Source organism: Capra hircus, chromosome 9 (assembly GCF_001704415.2).
Source record: "Capra hircus breed San Clemente chromosome 9, ASM170441v1, whole genome shotgun sequence".
NCBI classification, from domain to species: domain Eukaryota; kingdom Metazoa; phylum Chordata; class Mammalia; order Artiodactyla; family Bovidae; genus Capra; species Capra hircus.
In genome coordinates this window covers 19,020,839-19,040,865 of record NC_030816.1, presented here as the reverse complement: position 1 = coordinate 19,040,865, position 20,027 = coordinate 19,020,839, and the positions used below count along the sequence as shown (strand labels likewise).

The following is a 20,027-nucleotide window of genomic DNA, read 5'->3' as shown; positions in this document are numbered from 1 at the left end:
ATCCCATGGCCAGAGGAGCCTGGCGGGCTACAGTCCCTAGTGGCAAAGAGTCAGACACGACTGAAGCAACTTAGCATGCATGCAAGCAGCCAGATATAACCAGCACAAAGAAGCTTTAATATGTAAGACATGACTACTTCTTCAAATCAAAAGTGCAATTGTTCTAACTTTGCTCTCTAGGTTGAAAAACACAACATGGATTGAAAGTGTTTTTACTATTAAGAGAAAGAGGAAACACTTTGACTTCATTTGTTCTTAATGGATTTTCCTGTCAATGGTTAGTCTAAACACAATATGTTAAAAGCTGGGTGGGTATAGTTCTAGAAACCAAGGGAAAAGTATTTGAAAGTTGTCTTTCCTAGAACATCAAGATCTAAGGGGGCCATTTTAAGATTAGAATAATTAAAATGTCTGCCAGGACAGTAATTAAAAATGATATAATGGAAACCATACTGTATGGAGAACTCCCTGAGTTAAAACCTGAAACCTCACAGGAATGAAGAAAAAATAAATCTGGAAGAGGGCACATGGATCATATCCTAGTCTGCTTTTAATGTTTACCATGTATCTTAAAGGTTGTGCGAAGTGAAGGCCACGGTTCTAACTAAGGTGTCTGGTTCCAATATCTGAAATCTGAAAGAGCTGTATCTGCTCTGTGTAGTAAAGCTCACTATTGACCTTGGAGGGAACCAATGTAATATTAAATCTAGAGAGAGGGGATATATGTACGCATATGGCGGATTCACTTCATTGTACAGCAGAAACTGACACAGCACAGTAAAACAATTATATTCCAGTTAAAAAGTGGTGATGGGAAAACTGGACAGCTACATGCAAGAGACTCAAACTGGACCACTTTTTCACACCATATATAGACATAAATTCAAGTGGATTAAAGACTTAAGAGGTATGATCTGAAACTGTAAAGCTCCTAGAAGAAAATATTGGCAGTGCATTCTTTGACACTGGTCCTAGAACCATATATATATTTATATGACTTCCTTGATGGCGCAAATGGTAAAGAATTTGCCTGTGATGCAGGAAACCTGGGTTCAGTCTGTGGGCGGGGAATATCCCCTGAGAAGGGAACGGCTATCCACTCCAGTATTCTTGCCTGGAGAATTCCATATATCGGTTTTGATCTGCCACTTTAGGGAAGGAAAATAAAAGCAAACAAGGGAGACTACATCAAACTAAAGAGCTTCTGCACAGTGAAGGGAACTAGCAACAACAACAACAGAAGAAATGGGCGCACAACAAAAAACCTACTAAATGGGCGAAGATATTCGAAAATGCATCTGATCAAGGATTAAGCAAAATCCACAAGGAACTCATACAACTCAACAAACAACCCAATTAAAATGGACAGAAAGCCTGAACAGACATTTTTCCAGAGAAGAGAGAATACAGAGAGATGGCCAACAATCACATGAAAAGATGCTCAACATCACTAATTATCAGGGAAATGCAAGGTAAAACCACAGTGAGCTATCACCTCACACCTGTCAGAACGGCAATCATCAAAAAGACAACAAACAGCAAATGCTGATGAGGATACGAAGAGAATATGGTTGATAATACTGCAATAACTTTGTATGGGGACAGATGGTTACTAGACTCACTGTGGGTGATAATTTCGTAACATACACAAATGTCGAATCACTATATACTACATTTGAGACTAATATAATATCATACATCAACTACATTTCACTTAAAAAAAAAACTAAACACAACATTGTTAATCAGCTATACTCCAATAGAAAACAAAAACAAAAACTATTTATGGAAGCAAACATATTATATATTTATCTAACACACTACATATTGCACAGTAAATCAACAAATATTTGTTCCCCCTTATTCCTCTTCTATCACAAGGACCTTTGAAAACTATTAATAATCGTCCCTTACAGATTAGTTTGGATAGTTCAGGTTTTTATTTCAAAGTACTGTCCATAATTAAATGGAAGTAGCCATTAGGACTGTCTGTAATCGTGGGTAATTTTAACTTACTTAATTTTTAGAATATAAATTCAGGATTTACAATAATTTCAACTGTGATTTTAACAGGGAACTCACACATGTTTAAGAAAAATACCTCGTTTTCAGATGTGTGAATCTTAGCTGAGGTTTGAACCATGAAAAAACTTCTAACTGCCCTATTAGAACTAAACCATATCAAGTATGATTATTATTGTTATAATTATACTAGCACATATTGAATTCTACCTAACTGAAAATATTTTGTAACCCACTCATGGAGAATTTCATTTTTTCATTAAAGCTTGATTAATATGCAAGTTATAAGTTAGTTGACTGCCAATAATGATTTAAATTTGTGTTTACCTTAATAGCATCAAAATACATTTTCTTAGCCTGGAGATCTGTCTTGTCAGACATTAACCATGCCTTTAGCAAATATTCATAAAAACTGTCTCCAAGTCCTCCAACTGATACATGATCTGCAAAGAGAAGGAAATGAATTTTAGACTGATTCAGACTTTAATTCAGATAATGCAGTAAAATCACATCAGTAAGTAGGATGCAAAACCCCAAGTCAACAGCAAGTCAATGTTACATTTAAATTCCAACAAATCTCCTATTTGCAGAAAGATATTCTGAAATGAGCAGATGTGCTGTTAATTAATGTGATATACTTTAAATAATAACCAGTGTAGTTTTATAAATATGCAGATAAAAATAATCAACCCTAATTCTAAAATTCTATTTCATTAGGAAAAAACTAAATTAAAATGTTTCACTATATATATACAGAAATTTTAATTGCTTTATCTCTCAGTAAGATAATAAACCATGTCAAACCTATGAGTATCATATCTTACAAAAAACAAAAACAAAAAAAAAACCCTGGCCTGAAATATAACCAGAAACTCCTCAGTTTCTTCTAATTATTATTTGATAGCTTTTGTAGTATTATCAATCTGAAGACTCAAAATTCTTTTCAGGGGAGGCCAGTAAGAAAGAAGACAGGGCAGAAGTTTTTCTTCCTAATACAGTCACTCCTCTGTATCTGTGGGCTCCCTGTAAGTAGATCCAATCAACTGTGGATTGAATATGTGGAAAAAACATTCGAGGAAGTTCCAAAGAGCAAAACTTGAACTTGCCATGCACAGCCAAATATTATTTTAATAGCATTTATACTGTATTTACATAGCATTTACATGGTGTTACGTATTAAAGGTAGCGCAGTGGTAAAAATTCTTCCTGCCAGCGCAGGAGACACGGATTTGATCCCTGGGTTGGGATGATCTCCTGCAGGAGGAAATGACAAACCACTCCAGTATTCCGGCTGGAAAACTCTTGTGGAGAGAGGAGCCTCGTGGGCTAGAGTCCATGGGATCACAAAGAGGCCGACATGACTGAGCAACGAAGCACGCACACGCTCACAGGTAGTAAACGTACTCTAGAGATGATTTAAAGTATCTGGAGGATACGCATAGGTTACTTGCATATACTATGCCATTTTATATAAGGGGATGAGCACCCATAAATTTTGGTATTGTGGAGTCCTGGAAGCTATACCCTACAGATAGGAAGGATGGAATGCACTTCATTCCTACAATCCCCCTCCACGGTCATTTATTATGCTAGATCCACTATGTATGTTGCAAGCAATCTTGTAACTTGCAGGTAGGTAATCCTCTTTAAAAGTGAGATAAGAAGCTTAGAGGAGCTAAATGAGATTTTAACACTGATAGGTGCCAGGTGACTCTCCAGCCCCCATAGGGTCTCAAATTTGTAATCACTTGCTCTCCAACATATACACCAACCGTACGTATTCTTTTGCCTACTACTTGAATACATACATTTTTCAAGCATATTTACCTATAAAAACAGAGACACTCTCTTTGAAAGATCATTCCTAGAGTTCACAGACAATTTGAGCATTAATAAGATGGTCTTATTTGGGAAATTCACATTTGAAGTTTCAAACCTTAAAACTAATTTTATGTATCTATTAAAAAAATCTTTATTTGTTGAATTAGTTACAAAAAAGTAAACTGATTTTTATAACACTATCCAAACAATTTTCTCCTGAGTCCCACCCAACAATGAAACTTGGACACTGGGACCTAAAATTGAAGAGGTGATAAGAATGAACATATTATCTTTCCCTCCTCAACCTTATCTTAGCCTTGATCCCTATCTCACTAAGTGGCACCTTCATACTGCCAGGTCAGCATAAGTCAGACATCAGATGGTCATTCTTTACTTCTCTCCCTCACTCCCATATTCACTGAGTTACTGAACTCAGTACTAATTTTACCCCCGATGTATCTCTCGAGTCCATCCACTCCTTCCTGTCTTCACTAATACAATTTTGGTCTGAGCTACCACTATGCCTGAGTCTGCAATGGCAAATTATCTTGTCTCCTGCACTGTGACAGCATTTTGCTATTTAAACTAATTAAAAAATCAGTTCCTCAGCCATACTAGTGCTCAAGAGCTACAAGAGGCCTTGGTCACAGCACTGGAAGGAAGATGCAGAACATTTCCACCACCACACAAAGTTCCAGCGCCAGCGCCACTCCAATCTATCCTCCACGTTAATGCCAGAGCAACCCTTGTAACATGTGAATTGAATCATCCCTTTCTGACGCCTTTAATGTTGAAGACTCAAATCCTGGGTGTCTGGAGACTAGGGAGGCCCTGCAGGATCTCAGCCTTCCCTATGTCATCAATCCTGCTCTCTACCCTCTAGATATACTGACCTTCTTTTGGGTTTTCAAAACAATCAGACTCCTTCCCACCTCAGGGTCTCTCAGGGTATTGTTCTCTCTGCCTGAAGTGTGCCCCCAACTCCTCTCCCCCTCCTTTGGTAACCCTTACTCACAGTTCATGTATCAGACTGCCCACCAGGCTCTCCATGCACTTTCTCACAGCACACATTTGCCACATCTACACTTTCATGAAATGGGGACATTTATTGTGTGTGTGTCTTCTCCATGAGATTATGGTTCAGGAAGGCAGGGACTAGACCTGTTATGTTTTCCAGCCCACGTCAATCCCTAAGGAGTATCTTGCACATAGTAGGTACTCAGTAAATAACTGACAGACAAAGCCAAATTCTTTTAAGTTAATTTTATTAAGGACTACATCTATGAAACCTAGAAGGGATTTATTTTTAATGTGTGATTTTCTTTTGCAGAAAGCCCAGAATTACAGTTTGTTTTATTGTAAGATTAGTATTTTTATAATTCTGAGGCTGATTCTTAAAATAGCGGTTTGACATGACCTTTACAGCTTCCTAAATAGACAGCCACAGAAACCTCTGACATTTACAAACTAAACGGACTAAGTACTATCTCATCAATAAGAAGCCTGTTGTCATAAACACGATCACAGGAGACACATGCAAGTGAGGCATGGTAAAGCAAATCTCTGTTCAGTTACTTTCAAAATAACAGGGACTAAATGAAGTAACAGGAAATGATGGCCATGATTCAGACATGTCCTTTAGAGTTAAAGCAATGAGAGTTGAAAATGAACAGCCAGAAGCAGCTTCATTTTCTTCCCCCTTGGGTTATGATTCTATAATGGAGGAAGACGCAAGCTTGGACATTTAGTGATTTTTTTAAAAAGGAAAAGGGTTTACATATTTGCTTTAATGCCAGTTAGTTTTCTATTTTTTTCACCTATAAAATTTTTATATTTGGAAAGAATCAAAATAAAGGAACATAAAGGAGTATGGAAGAGAAACAAGAAAAATTCTTTTTTAATAATTTAGTATTTCACTCACTAAGCTCCCCCCGACCATGTCTGGATGACTATTTGTGTTGGCAACAAAGTCCTGTGTAAACATCTTAGTGGCTGTAAGAGAGAACATGCCTCATTTTATCAGCAGGAAAGGACTGTCTACTAGAAGGAACATATATGGTATTCTTATTCCCAAATGCTCTAAACATAATGTGTATGACAGCCACTCAAATATTATGCTCTTCTATAACAGGGGTAATTTATTCTTTTCAATAGGAATAGGTCCCAGAAAAGGATGTCTTCTACTTTAAAAGAGAAAAAAAAAATCAAAAGAATCAAGACAAAAAGGATTATATACTCAATATCTTAACCCTTTAGTTTTATAGACTTCATCTGAATGTGAACTTCTCTCTTCAAAGCAATCCCCCAACGATGCTCATTACACCACATTTTATACATATATATAATACTGTGTCACTATATGTATATATAATATGGTGTTACTAAACACACACAATGTTGTCTCTATTAATTGGAGAAGAGTGACAGTTGTTCTGTTTATAGACATGGAACCCATCTTTGGCCTCAACAGTCATGACATATTATTAATGATCAGGACTAGATGCTGCCTCTCAACCACAGTTGAGGAGCAGGAGCCAAATGGTTCAGAGAGAAAAACAGAGCCATTACTAACAGGAGAGGCAGGAGTTAGACTGGATACACACTGCATGAGTATTCACAAAATTCAAGCAAACTTCTACTAGCTGTAAGACACCATGTGCTGGGTTAACAAATATGACGAAGTCACTGTCCTCAACAGTTCTGGATCCCTAGGAAGATGGATATATATATGAACCATTAGGAAAAGGACTGTGATAGGAAAGTACCGAAAGTGTTGGGATGGGGGAGGAAGATGGGGGCAAGCAGAGGAGGAGTGGGTGAACAATTTCCAAACAGTGTCTTGAAGAAGGCCACGAAGAAGAAAGGGTAATTGAGTTGGCTCGTGGTAGAGTTAGAAAAACAGGAAAAGGGCTTGAGGGAAAAGGCACAAAAGCCAAGACCCAGATATGGCCAAGCAGAACTTGATTAATGAAAAAAAAGTGCATCTTCCTCGTGGCTGGAACATTGGATGGGGATGGAGGAAGACAGGCAGGAGACGCATGAACTCTATTTATTTTTCCATCAGGAAACTGGCCCATAAGCAATTCAATTACAAAGGGCCCTTTGTACCAGGAAGCATGGACAAATACATAGTACACTGGTGACCCAGGAGGTGAAACTGACATGTTCCAGAACAACTGACTCTTTTTGTCCTTCTTCATAGTGACCTCTAAATCCTATAACACAGGAAGGAGAGAGCAACTCACAGAGACTTTTCTTTAAATTTTGAAATCTTTCATGAGGATAACTTTAAAAATACTTTTCCTTTCAGAGAATCATATCTAGTTATCTTGAATTGAGAAAGTTACTCAAGTTCTATTTTTCCCAAATATTATGGTGGCCTTCACAATTTTAACCTCAGTATGCTTTAACAATCTTAAAAATGAATACACATGCTGAAGAATCCATTTATGTAATATCTATCAATATTTGGGCTTCCCAGGTGGTGCTAGTGGTAAAGAATCCACCTGCCAATGCAGGAGACACAAGAGGCATAGGTTCGATCCCTGGGTTGGGAAGATCCCCTGCAGGGCAACCCACTTCAGTATTCTTGCCTGCAGAATCCCATGGAGAGAAGAGCGTGGCAGGCTACAGTCCACACAGCAGTCGGACATGACTGAAGCAACTTAGCATGCATGCATATCAATATTTACCGTATTGGAAATTAAAACAGAACTGAAAATATCTTAGTAAAGTAATAATATACCCATTATGTTAACATATAGGCTTTTCAGAAGAATCTGCTATATTTTACCAAAAAAAAAAAAAAAAAAACAAAACTTAGTGGGAAGACAGACACCGTTTAACATTTTTGCAAATCTCTTTAATGTTTGCTGTACTAGAAGACAATTGGATTTCCATATCTGCTGTACATTCAATCTGTTGCTACGTGTTGTTCTGGCTGAAACATATGAAGAAAATGCAGCCTCGCACACTTATGTAGTGGGAAAGCAAAGAGTATTTTGATATTTTTTTGATACTACAACAAAACTGACAAGTGGTTAAAGTTTTTAACAGTTACAATGTGGAGTTAGAAATCACATCAATGAATTTTTGCACTATTACATTAAAATGCACTGGGCCATCTTGCACTTTGAATGCACTTTTTCTCACACATGATTTTGCAACATCATGCATGGTCATTTGGGACATACTGGTTCCCTGAATTATGCACAGCTTCCAGATGATGATACATTTGATTACATAGCATCAAAAAAACCATATTTGTTATATCATCACCAATCTTAGCAGAACAATCTTTTAGTGTTGGTGAAAGGCATTAAGCTTATGGTGGCACGTGGAAAAATTTCAAAATTCTAATTATAAGCTCAAGTTTTATCTTTGGTAGAGACACTCTTCATTTTCCTTGAAGAAACATGCTCATTTTTGTGACATTTACCAATTACCCAAGTCTGAATAATCAGTTTGTCTTCAGCACTTCTTTCAAGTAAAAATGATGACTCATGAAACAGCATGGCAGCTAGTTCAGCTTGCAACTCAAATCACAACACAAGTGCTTTTCTATGAGGTTTTTCATCATGCAGAAGCGTTTTGTGTCTTTTTCATTTAATCATACAGAATATTACATGGATGTGATCTACTCAGTGACTGAGATGTACTAGAATCAGTAAATGTTTTGCTTCATTAACAGCATTCATGAGCGAAAGTGGCATCTTTTTATTTGTTGTGGTTATCTGTAGTGAAGGACATAACCACAGGCAAATCTCAAGTTACTGCCCTTCATTTTATTGCCTGAGTTTGTTAGAAGTTGGAAGTTTGTGAAAACCCTGCATTCAGCAAGTCTGGCATCATTATTCCAACACCACTTGCTCACTTCTTGTCTCTGGATCATAGTTTGGTAATTTTCCAATATTTCTAAGTCTTTCACTACTATTATATTTTTTATGGTCAACTGTGATCAGTGATCTTTGATGCTACTGTGACTTGCTAAAGACTCAGAAAATGGCTAGCACTTTTTACCAATAAAGCGTTTTTACATTAAGGAATGTATATTGCTTTTTAGATATAATATTGTACTACTGTATGCTTAATGGACTGCAGTATAAACATGACTTTTATATGTACTGGGAAATTAAAAATTTGTGTCACTTGCTTTATTGTGCTATTTGATTTACTGCAGTGGCCTGAAACGGAGCCAGCAATGTTTCTGAGGTTTGCCTGTTAGTATCTGCTGTCTCTGGCATGATTCTCACCATGGGTTTAGCAGTTTCACCCACTACTGCTTTTGCAACATAACTGCAAATGTCAACATGGTGAAAAGTGTTATTATAAAAATAGCTTTGATTGTGGAGATCCCCTGAGAGGTCCAAAGAACCTCTAATGACCTAGCAGACCATGCTTAGGGTAAGTGGCAACCTTGACTGTGGACTTATGATGTCAATGCCAAGCCTTCCACAGACAATACTAACGCAGACACAGATTTTAGCGCATTTTTTCCTACTAAATTACTTTTTAAGAAAAATACTTGTGAAGTAACAGTGAAGCATACTCATCTAATACCCTATTTAAATATAAAGAAAAAACTCTTGAGTAAAATCTCAAGGTGTCGCTAACATCCTTGTCACTGCCAGGCATCTCATTTAGGAGTCTTCATTTGCTCTCAGGTGCTGCTTAATCTACCACTGTTTTTCCCAATCAGCCTGAGAGCATTTCTTTCAGCTACTCTGAGTCTTTATAGCCTTGGTCAAAGTCCCTGAGGATCTTAAGTGAGGGCTTCCAGCACAATACTTTCTCCTATGGTAAAGGTAGCTCTCCTGGTGAGAAGCCTTTATCTGTCGCCTTAACACTGACTAAAGAAAAGTACCCTGTTTGCTCCTTCAATTTCTCAGCCCTTAAAGATTCAGGCTCCGCTTTCATCCTGTAGCCAAGCAGAAAGAGAAAATGTTATGAAATAGAATGCTCTAACTACTCTGGGAAAATCCTGCTAGTCATTAGCACAAAGGAACAATTTTCTTGTCTGCATAATCACTTTGTTAGAGGCTATCATCCCCACACTACCCTGACCAGATCTGCCTTTCTGATTAACACCTTTAAATGTGCTTACAGATAATAAGGCTCACAGTTATGCATGAAAAATAAAACAATAAAGCTCCCCTGGTTAACAGTTATAGTCTGCCTTATGACAGAAGCTTATTTATGAAGGGAACTTTCCTCTTTTCTAAGGATTCTCCAACAAGATTTGGGCTATTTTGGTGTTCCTTCTCTCTGTTACTAGAACAGTGCTGGGTACTATAAAGAGCTAAAACAAAGCTTAACTCTTGACTTACATTGAGCCCACTGTCCACTATTGGGATTCAGATAGTTAGGGTAAAGGCCTTCTGGTTTTTCCAGGTTGTTCAGTACTGTTCGAATATTCATTACCTACAATAGAAAATGAAATGTTACTATGAAAAATCTAAAGAAAAAAGTTTGGTGCCATTCTTCTCTTTCTTGATTACCTTTTTTCCATGTTAGAATAAAAGTTGATTTAAATGATGCAGTATTAGAACAAAGATAGTTGCCACCAGCTTACAAATAATTACAGTAAGTGAATATAGTCACACTGATTACCATACGTGAGATACCATATAAAGAAGTAGACTATATCAGTGGATACACTGGATAAACAAAGTCATTACTCTTTTGGAGTTTGCATCCAGTGGAGTGAGACAGCTAAGAAACAAATACGTCAAGTGGTAATAAAATCTATAAAAAATACAAAAGGGTAATGGGACAGAGTGATAGGAGGTGGTGAGGCTGCATTCGGTTAGGGTGCTCTGGGGAGGGCACTGGGAGAGTGTTTAAGCACAAATTTAAAGGATAAAAGAGGAAGCAGTGCAGAGCAATGCAGGAGCAAGTACACAAAAGTCCTGAGAAGAGAGTGGGTTTGGCAAGACCACCTAGGCTGAAGGTGAGGAAGCAAAGGAAGCCAGGACCCATACTGTGCAGGCCTCTCCAATCATATCTTAATCTGAGGAAGATGCAAAGCCATTGAAAACTTGTATTTTTACAGGATCAGTGTGACTGAGGGTATGAGAGGAAGTGGTAGTCAGACAGCTACTGCACAGTCCAGGTGAGAGATGATGGGTCCCTGAGCCAGGGTAATGCACAGGGGATGGGATGCAAAAGATTTCCTGATGGTTTGGACCTGAGGTTTAGAGAAAGAGGAGAACCATGATAACTTCAAGAGTCTTGGTCTGAGCCCTTGGGTAAACTGAGGCGTCTTTTCCCAGACAGTAAAGACTAGAGTAGAAGCAGGTGTGAGGCGTTTTAAGTGGGACTTGTCTGAGCGACCTCACAGTGCAGATGCTGAACAGGTACTTGGCTATAGAGCTTGGAGTTCAGGCGCCAGGTTGGGACTGGACTTACAAACGTGGAGGCAGTCACCATACAGATAATACGTCAAGTCATGAGACTGGGGAGAATAATGGAAAGAGTGAAAGTGAAGAGAAGAGCCCCCAGTTTGAGTTCTGGGCTTTTCCAGTGTTTAGAGGGTGGGGTGATAAGGAGGCTCCAACAGAAGAGAGTGAGAAGGAAGCAACCTAGGGGAGTACTGCGTGTCTGCATCCAGGGCCAGAGAAAGCCTCCTGGAGAAGGAAGTGATCCAGCGCATCAACGCTGAGAGGGCGAGGAAGACGGAGAGAGACGAGAAAAGTCCCTGGATGTGGCAACAGTGTGGCTTGGAGAAAAGCCCGGCAGGAAAGCGCTCCAGGGAGTGGGAGTCAGGCAGAGAAGACAACAGACACAGACAATGCGCCCAAGGGACGCTGCTGTGAAGGGGAGCCGACAAAGCGGGGTGAAAGCTAGATAAGGGCAGAGTGGTGGCGTGGTGGGTGTGTTTCTTGAAAATTAAAAATCAATTCAACTGCTACCTCGCATTTGTAAAACTGAGCTTAAAAAAATTCTTTCCCATGTGTGGTTCACATAGTCCACAAAACACTGTTTTTGAGAAAAGGGAAAAAATTCAGAGAGGTAAAGTTACTTACTGGAGGTGCAGAGAATCAGACATGTAACTCAGGCCCTCTTGCACTGTTAGAATAATGCCGTGAAATAGTGCTTTTTAGTTTGGTTACAAGCAATGCTGCATGTAACAAAAATTCACGAAGGGCTCCATTAGACTTGGTTGTTCTTTTCCACATTCCATATGCCGAAATCTCCCCAGAGAGGATATTTTCCTATAGGTACTCTTTTGCAATGCAGGGTCGACTGGAGAATCTCACCTTATCAGCAAAGATGGGGTTTCCTGATAAGTAGCTCAAGTGCATAAACTCCAAGTGCAGAGTTCCAAATTCTGCCAAAATACTGCTTCCTCCTGAGGCCCAGGGCCAGTTCCTTCCAATCCCACTACAGAAGAGAAGAGAGTGAAGAGTTATGGGTCAGACTAATTCCATGTTTTTGCAGCTCTAAGTAGTAGAAGCTAAAGAGTTTTTGAATAACGACATTTCAGCTAACAAATCACTTTATATATTTTAAAATATTCACTGCTGTTTTCCTTGGCTACTGGTTTCAAGCTTTGACCCTTATCTCCAGATGGAAAATTACTTTTGATGTAAGTCAGAAAGAAGTTGTTATGTGCTTGCTGTTGATGAACAAATATTTTAGAAGGTATAGGTGCCATATAGAGATACACACCCATTCCAATTAGAATATAAAACAAAATCAGATCAAAATACCCCCACCATGTTCCATAACCCACATAAAGACTTTGAACATTTTATTTAATAAAAGTCCAGGGGTTTTATAGATTTTACATATAACATTTTCTATAAAACATTATTCTTGGATATAAGATCCAACACTCATTCCAACTCGCTTCAAACTTCCTCCCCATTTACTTGATGTCCTTTCTTATGTTTCCCTTCATACAATATTACCTGTTCTCTAAGGCACTCCTGTATTATTCCATGATCTAGTTAATTTATGCTCAAAAGTTTCAACAAAATTATGTAGTTCAAATCTGAAAGGGGTCAAACGGATACACTTAAAAAATGATTGCCTTGTGGCTTATCTTAGTGAGATGCTTTTTAGAAAGAGTTAGTCCCAAATGTACACTGACACAGAAACGCATAAGCGACTCTTGAGACATGGCCATACCCTTGGGTATAGTTTATTTTGGGAAGGCTATTTAAAATGTCAAACACAGGTGACAATTCAAATAAAGAATAACGCTAATGATTCTCCTGACCAATAAATTCCCTTGCAGAAGCTGAAAATCCATATTTTGGTTTTCATTCAGGTTCACATTTATTGTATGCCTAATATGCAGATGACACCACCCTTATGGCAGAAAGTGAAGAAGAACTAAAGAGCCTCTTGATGACGGTGAAAGAGGAGAGTGAAAAAGTTGGCTTAAAGCTCAACATTCAGAAAACGAAGATCATGGCATCTGGTCCCATCACTTCATGGCAAATAGATGGGGAAACAGTGGAAACAGTGGCTGACTTTATTTTTCTGGGCTGCAAAATCACTGCAGATGGTGATTGCAGCCATGAAATTAAAAGGCGCTTACTCCTTGGAAGGAAAGTTATGACCAACTTAGACAGAATATTGAAAAGCAGAGACATTACTTTGTCAACAAAGGTCCGTCTAGTCAAGGCTATGGTTTTTCCAATGATCATGTATGGATGTGAGAGTTGGACTATAAAGAAAGCTGAGTGCCAAAGAATCGATGCTTTTAAACTGTGGTGTTGGAGAAGACTCTTGTGAGTCCCTTGAACTGCAAGGAGATCCAACCAGTCCATCCTAAAGGAAATCAGTCCTGAATATTCATTGGAAGGACTGATGCTGAGGCTGAAACTCTAATACTTTGGCCACCTGATGCGAAGAGCTGACTCATTTGAAAAGACCCTGATGCTGGGAAAGATTAAAGGCAGGAGGAGAAGGGGTGACAGAGGATGAGATGGTTGGATGGCATCACTGACTCAATGGGTTTGGGTGAACTCCAGGAGTTGGTGATGGACAGGGAGGCCTGGTGTGCTGCAGTTCACAGGGTCGCAAAGAGTCGGATATGACTGAGCGACTGAACTGAACTGAACTGAACTCTTTGCCAGTGACTACAGTAGGACACTGGGTTCAAAGGATTTTTATAGTGAACAAATCACTCTTAACTGCCTTCTAGTATAATGGGAGAGAAAGACCCAAGCATAAATAATTCTAATCACTTACAATAAGAGCTAAGTTAAATGTGTGAAGTGTTCTGAGCGCCTAGAGCCAGGACATGCAATCCAGCATGGTAGTGATCAAGATGGCTTCTTCAAGAAGGGTCTTGAGTTGATTCTTGGAGGGTAAGTAAGAAATAGTGAGGGAAGAATGGACAGAGAATCCAGACAGTGAGAGACTCATAACAGAAGGGCTAGCCAGGAACTGGAGGTAGCTCCAGAGACTGGTAAGTGGAGGGAGGGGAAGGCGGGAAGGAGAGAAGGCTACAAGGTTAAGTTGAAGCCAAATCTTGGAGGCTAGAGAGCCTCTTGATGAGGATGAAAGAGGACAGTGAAAAAGCTGGCTTAACACTCAACATTCAAAAAACTAAGATCATGGCATCTGGTCCCACCACCTATGACAAATAGATGGGGAAAAAGTGGAAGCAGCAACAGATTTTACTTTTTTGGGCTCCAAAATCACTGTGGATGGTGACTGCAAGTATGAAATTAAAAGACAGTTACTCCTTGGAAGGAAAGCTACGACAAGCATATTAAAAAGCAAAGAAATCCCTTCCCTGACAAAGGTCTGTCTAGTCAAAGCTGTGGTTTTTCCAGTAATCACGTATGAATGTTAAGAGTTAGACCATAAAGAAGGCTGAGTACTGAAGAACTGATGCTTTCAAACTGTGGTGCTGGAGAAGACTCTTGAGAGTCTCTTGGACTGCAAGGAGATCAAACCAGTCAGTCCTAAAGGAAATCAGTCCTGAATACTCATTGGAAGGACTGATGCTGAAGCTGAAGCTCCAATACTTTGGCCACCAGATGCAAAGAGCCGACTCACTGGAAAAAACCCTGATGCTGGGAAAGACTGAGGGTAGGAGGAGAAGGGGGTGACAGAGGATGAGATGGTTGGATGGCATCACCGACTCAATGGACATGGCTTTCAGCAAACTCCAGGATATAGTGAGGGACAGGGAAGCCTGGTGTGCTGCAGTCCACAGGGTCACAAAGAGTCAGACACAACTCAGCAGCTGATCAAAAACAACACCTGGAGGCTTGTGGATTTGTCCCTTTCCTCTCTTTCCAAGTTGGCGCCACTGACACACTGCTCCTGGTGGACCCTAGGTTTCCCACCTGCTTTGTTTTTCATCTGAGGCATTCACAGCCCTGGGTAAACCCTTCTGTTCTGTCACTGCTTCTGCCGCGGGGCTTCTAAGGACACTCAGGAAAAGGAAAATAATGACGACAAACTGGTACCTGACATGGCATGCCTTCTTCTTACTCCCTGTTTCTTTTTAGAAAAATCTAGGTTTTGTTTCTAAAACACAGATTTATAATAAGCCTAATAAAAAGAAATAAAAGACAGAGATCTGAAAATATTTATTTTAGAAAATGCCTTACACTTCCTAACTTCTGGGACTGAGAGTCAGTTTTTATTTTCATGGTTGGCTTAGGTAAAAGGAATGGCCAGTCATCCAAATAGGATGAACAGCTACTTCAACTTTTATTAAAATATGGCAAATGCATAGAGTAATTGGTCATTAATTTGCTGTCATGACATATTATTTTTTTATTCTAACCGTTCCATCACTGACCAAAGTCAATAAGCCTATTTAGCAAAACTACAAATTTCCATGTTCCAGAGAATCTATAAAAAACAAAGCTACAAAACCAAGCAAGGGGGAACAATGACTCCATGCTAGAGAAGGAAGAGGACGGCACGTTTCCAGATCTTCAGGGACTAGTTCAAATTCAGGGTATCAGAGGGTGTGGGAGGGCACTCAGATGCAAAACAAGCAGTGCAGGTTCTAAATAAAATTCAACTTACTTTTGTATGCTGGTATTTGCTCTCTGCTATTAATGTGGTTAATCAAGAGAATATCAGATACACACTGAAAATTTTTCAATATGTGAAAAAATAAAGATTTTTAAAAGGGTTGTATATATATATATACACACACACATATATATATGTTCTGTCTTTCTCTGTCTTTGCACTCATTCATATCAGAAGGAAAACAGTACTGTATCACTAATTATTCAGGAAGCAAAACATTAAAAGCACTAGCAAAGGATGTGTCATATGAACAGAAAGGAAGCTGGGCTCCAAATGCATGTATTATGCTTATATGAAAGTATAGTTTCGGTTGCCATTCTTTCAACCTACAAAATTAATATATTTCAGTAAAATTATAAAATCAATGGTTACACTGGCTCTTAAATGTAAGTCCTGAAAGGGTTTCAAGAAATCAGATAAGGAATCATTACATCTTTATATTAAATAAGGTCAAAATGAATTTCATTTGAGAGCGTAAGGGATTTTAAATATCTTTACCTTTAGTTCTGTTGTCACAGTATCTTAAAGGAAATCATCTTCTTTATTTTTATTTTACAAGCACTAATATTTTAGAAGAGTGTTTTAAAGATAAAATAACAGTTTGTGCTCAGAAACTATAAATCCCATAAGGCAAGCATGAAAGGAAAGAATACTTAAATACTGCCAATCTTGTTATAGTGACTGCATATTAAGCCAAAATGATGACTCAGCATATGGAAATACATACAGAAAGGCAATTAACATGATGTGAAGAGCTGCTAAGTGTTTGGTTCAAAGAATCCTAGAATAGAACTTCAAACTTTGGTATCATCCTAATTTCATTTATCTCTGTTTCCTCCAATCTTCAGTTCTTCCATTTTAAAGTGGAGTATTATTTAATACATGCATCTCAACTTTTAATTTAAAACATCACAATTCTACAAAGGTAATAATTCCTTGAAAATAAAACATCACATCAGAAAATAACTGACTTTGGCAACTGCAATTAGAAACATGTCTTTTAAAAAACTGAGCTGCTATGATTCTTTTGAAAATATGGATTACCGTTTTGTTGCTTTAGAGACTGTAATTTGAATGTGGTTTATTAGCAGCTGTAATATACTTCCTCATTCGACCGCACTCAAAAGAAGGAAGGTATAATTATTTACTGAACTTATAACTCTGATAAGCAATGGGCGTTGTGTGTTTCCCTTCCTTCTCTTGGGAATAGTTAACAGCACCAAAGAAAGGAAGTACAGTAGTAATGATGCTATTCCACTCCCGTTTGAATCCTGTGAGATTCAACTCAAAAGAGATGCAAACTCTTCTGCCAGAGCTTATAATGAATCAAGTAGCTGGAGGATTGTTCAGGATTGATGGTATACCCCCTCAAATTAATCTTAAATCCAGGTACCTGAAGTTATATGTTATAGTTACTTCCCAGATACAATTTAGAACATTAACAAATACACCTGTTTTCTTAATATCGTCAAATGTAACAAAGAATTTATAGACCTGAACAATTCTAAAAAACTGCCAGATGAATATATACAAGCAAAACATTGAACGGTTATAAAGCCCTGTTACAGACTTTAAAGTTACTCTTCCTTGCTGCCTGCTCTTCTTTATAAAATGGGAAATGGGCCAATAAAGACATTTCTTGAGGATTCTTGCCTGAATAATTTCTGATTAGCCGATTAGTAAACAAACTCTTTCAAGTTCACAGTCCAAAATACAGCTTATTCCTTGGGGCTATAGAGTTAACCAGTTTTGGAAGAAAAAAAACTTCCCATGTTCTATATATCATTGTAAAGCTTTACTTCTGTTTGCAAATGAAGGGGCACACGAGGATATTTAATTCAGAACAGCAGATAATCCAATATTATTCCTTTTGGATTTTAGCACAAATTAGGAAAAAATAATTAGAAAGTTCATGATGATTGTTTCATTTAAACGAATTCCCAAAGCTAATTGATTTCCAGACTAAGCAATTTCAGCTTCACTTATTACAAATGCTTCCTTCCTGCAAAGGTTCGCACAGTGCCAGTCTTTCAAGTTTCTAGCCTAAGACCTCATTAAGACTTGGACTACAATTCCAGGGACTAAGACTAGACATGATTCCACTGTAGCTCATGCACAGAAATTCTGACTGGGGAGCACTGATCTCCTGAGGGCTATCCTTCCAGGGAAAGCTGTTTTAATAAAGGGCAGTCACTTGACTGAATTAATTCATAATTCAGTACTTAACTGTTTCTGAATACTAGCATGTGGATTATACCTCTAAAGAATTTTCATACTTAAAATTTTTTAACCAAGGGCCCACATAACTTTTTAAAAATTATCCAGATCTTGTTCCACTTTGCAGGTATTTACTTTAGACAGAATTGGAACTGAATAGTTATTATTTTAGTTTATTCTCACCCTCAATACTGCTGTCCTTGTACTTGACCATCTTGGATTGGAGGATAAGCTCAGGGCTACAAAGACTGAGATGTTAAGTTCTCTCTAATTCCATCACGGATTTGCTCCCGAGATTCAAAGATGCTAAAACTCTGTTTTCCAGCTGCTCTTCAGGTAAGGCCCCCCTCCTAACCACTTTCAACAGACTGAAAATAAGCTGAATGTACTTTCTTCCCCGTTATGGGGCACATGGAATATCCTACCATTAGGTCAGGGAACCCCACCAAAAGGCAGTACTAACGAGAAAATATTCCAGTGACTTTAGGATGTGTGAGCATGCTCATATATTTACTTTATCATACTTAAAAAAATTCATATTCTACTTGTTTGCTTTAAATATACATTTTTTTTTTCACAGACATTTTCCATGCCAATCAATGTACATCATTGTTGTTGTGGAGTACTGAAATCATAGTATCTGACTGAATGGATATATTCTAATTTACTTAAATATACACCTACTGACTCAGTGACATGAGTTTGAGCAAATTCCGGGAGATAGTGAAGGACAGGAAAGCCTGGTGTACTGCAGTCCATGGGGTTGCAAAGAGTTGGACATGACTGAGCAACTGAACAACAACAACCCCTTACTGATGGACACTGAAGCTAATTTATTTTTTATTTATGATTTTACCACTATAAATAATTTGCTGATAAGTACAGACCTTTGATAAGGCTAACTTACTTTTACATAAAAAATGTTGACATCAATTCCAGCTGGAAGCTGTTAGCTTGTCTGAACTGATAATGAGGATGGGCTTGGGAATGTATACTGGAGGCATATATGTCCACTGTTTACAGAGATCTCTCTCCTTACAAAGTGGGCTCGTTACATCCCATCACATTTGGTAGCTTCTAGAACTCTTGGGGTAGCTCAAATCCATTTGTTATAAATCATCACATTAAGTCCTTTAGAACTGGAGGAGCAGAAGTTACAGACAAGGACTTCACATCCAGACACTTTTCTAATAAACCTCGGGGTGGAACAGAAGCACAGGATGTTCCATCTTCCAAATGGAAATTCACTAATAAAATTAATAGTTTGTCAGCATTCCCTTCCTTTGATTTTAGATATAATTATTCCACTACTGTAAGAGTTTAACATATAACATCATTCCAAGACATGACCTAAGGTCCAAGCCTACAGTCAGATTTGATGACGTTTGTTATAGTCGCCAAATTGTGTCTGACTCTTTGAGACCCCGTGAACCGCTGCATGCCACGCTTCCCTGTCTTTCACTATCTCGTGGAGTTTGCTCAAACTTATGTCTACTGAGTTGGTGATGCCATCCAACTGTCCCATCCTCTGCCACTTCGTCCTCCTCCTGCCCTCAATGTTTCTCAGTATCAGGGTCTTTTCTAATAAGACAGCTCTTCGCAACAGGTGGTTGGAGCTTCAGCTTAAGCATCAGTCTTTCCAATGAATATTCAGGGTTGAAGTCCTTTAGGATTGACTGGTTTGATCTCTTTGCAGTCCAAGGGACTCTCAAGAGTCCTCTCCAGCACCACAGTTTGAAAGCATCAATTCTTTGGTGCTCATTCTTCTTTATGGTCCAACTCTCACATCTGGTACATGACTACTGGGAAAACCATAGCTTTGACTAGACGGACCTTAGTTGGCAAAATAATGTCTCTGCTTTTTAATATGCTGTCTAGGTTTGTCATAGCTTTTCTTCCAAGGAGCAAGTGTCTGTTAATTTCATGGCTGCAGTCATCATCTGCAGTGATTT

The 20,027-nt window shown here is 38.5% G+C and overlaps 1 protein-coding gene across 1 annotated transcript in view; it reads right to left on the bottom strand.

Annotated features, from left to right (window-relative positions):
- The window catches only part of MAN1A1 (mannosidase alpha class 1A member 1), a 172,906-nt gene that overhangs the window by 13,204 nt on the left and 139,675 nt on the right, over positions 1 to 20,027 (bottom strand). The window contains exons 7-9 of the mRNA XM_018053007.1: positions 12,102 to 12,225; positions 10,170 to 10,263; positions 2,350 to 2,465 (exon numbers count right to left, since the gene is read on the bottom strand). Of these exons, the coding sequence (XP_017908496.1) occupies positions 2,350 to 2,465; positions 10,170 to 10,263; positions 12,102 to 12,225 (334 nt within the window). The remainder of the gene's footprint in view (positions 1 to 2,349; positions 2,466 to 10,169; positions 10,264 to 12,101; positions 12,226 to 20,027) is intronic.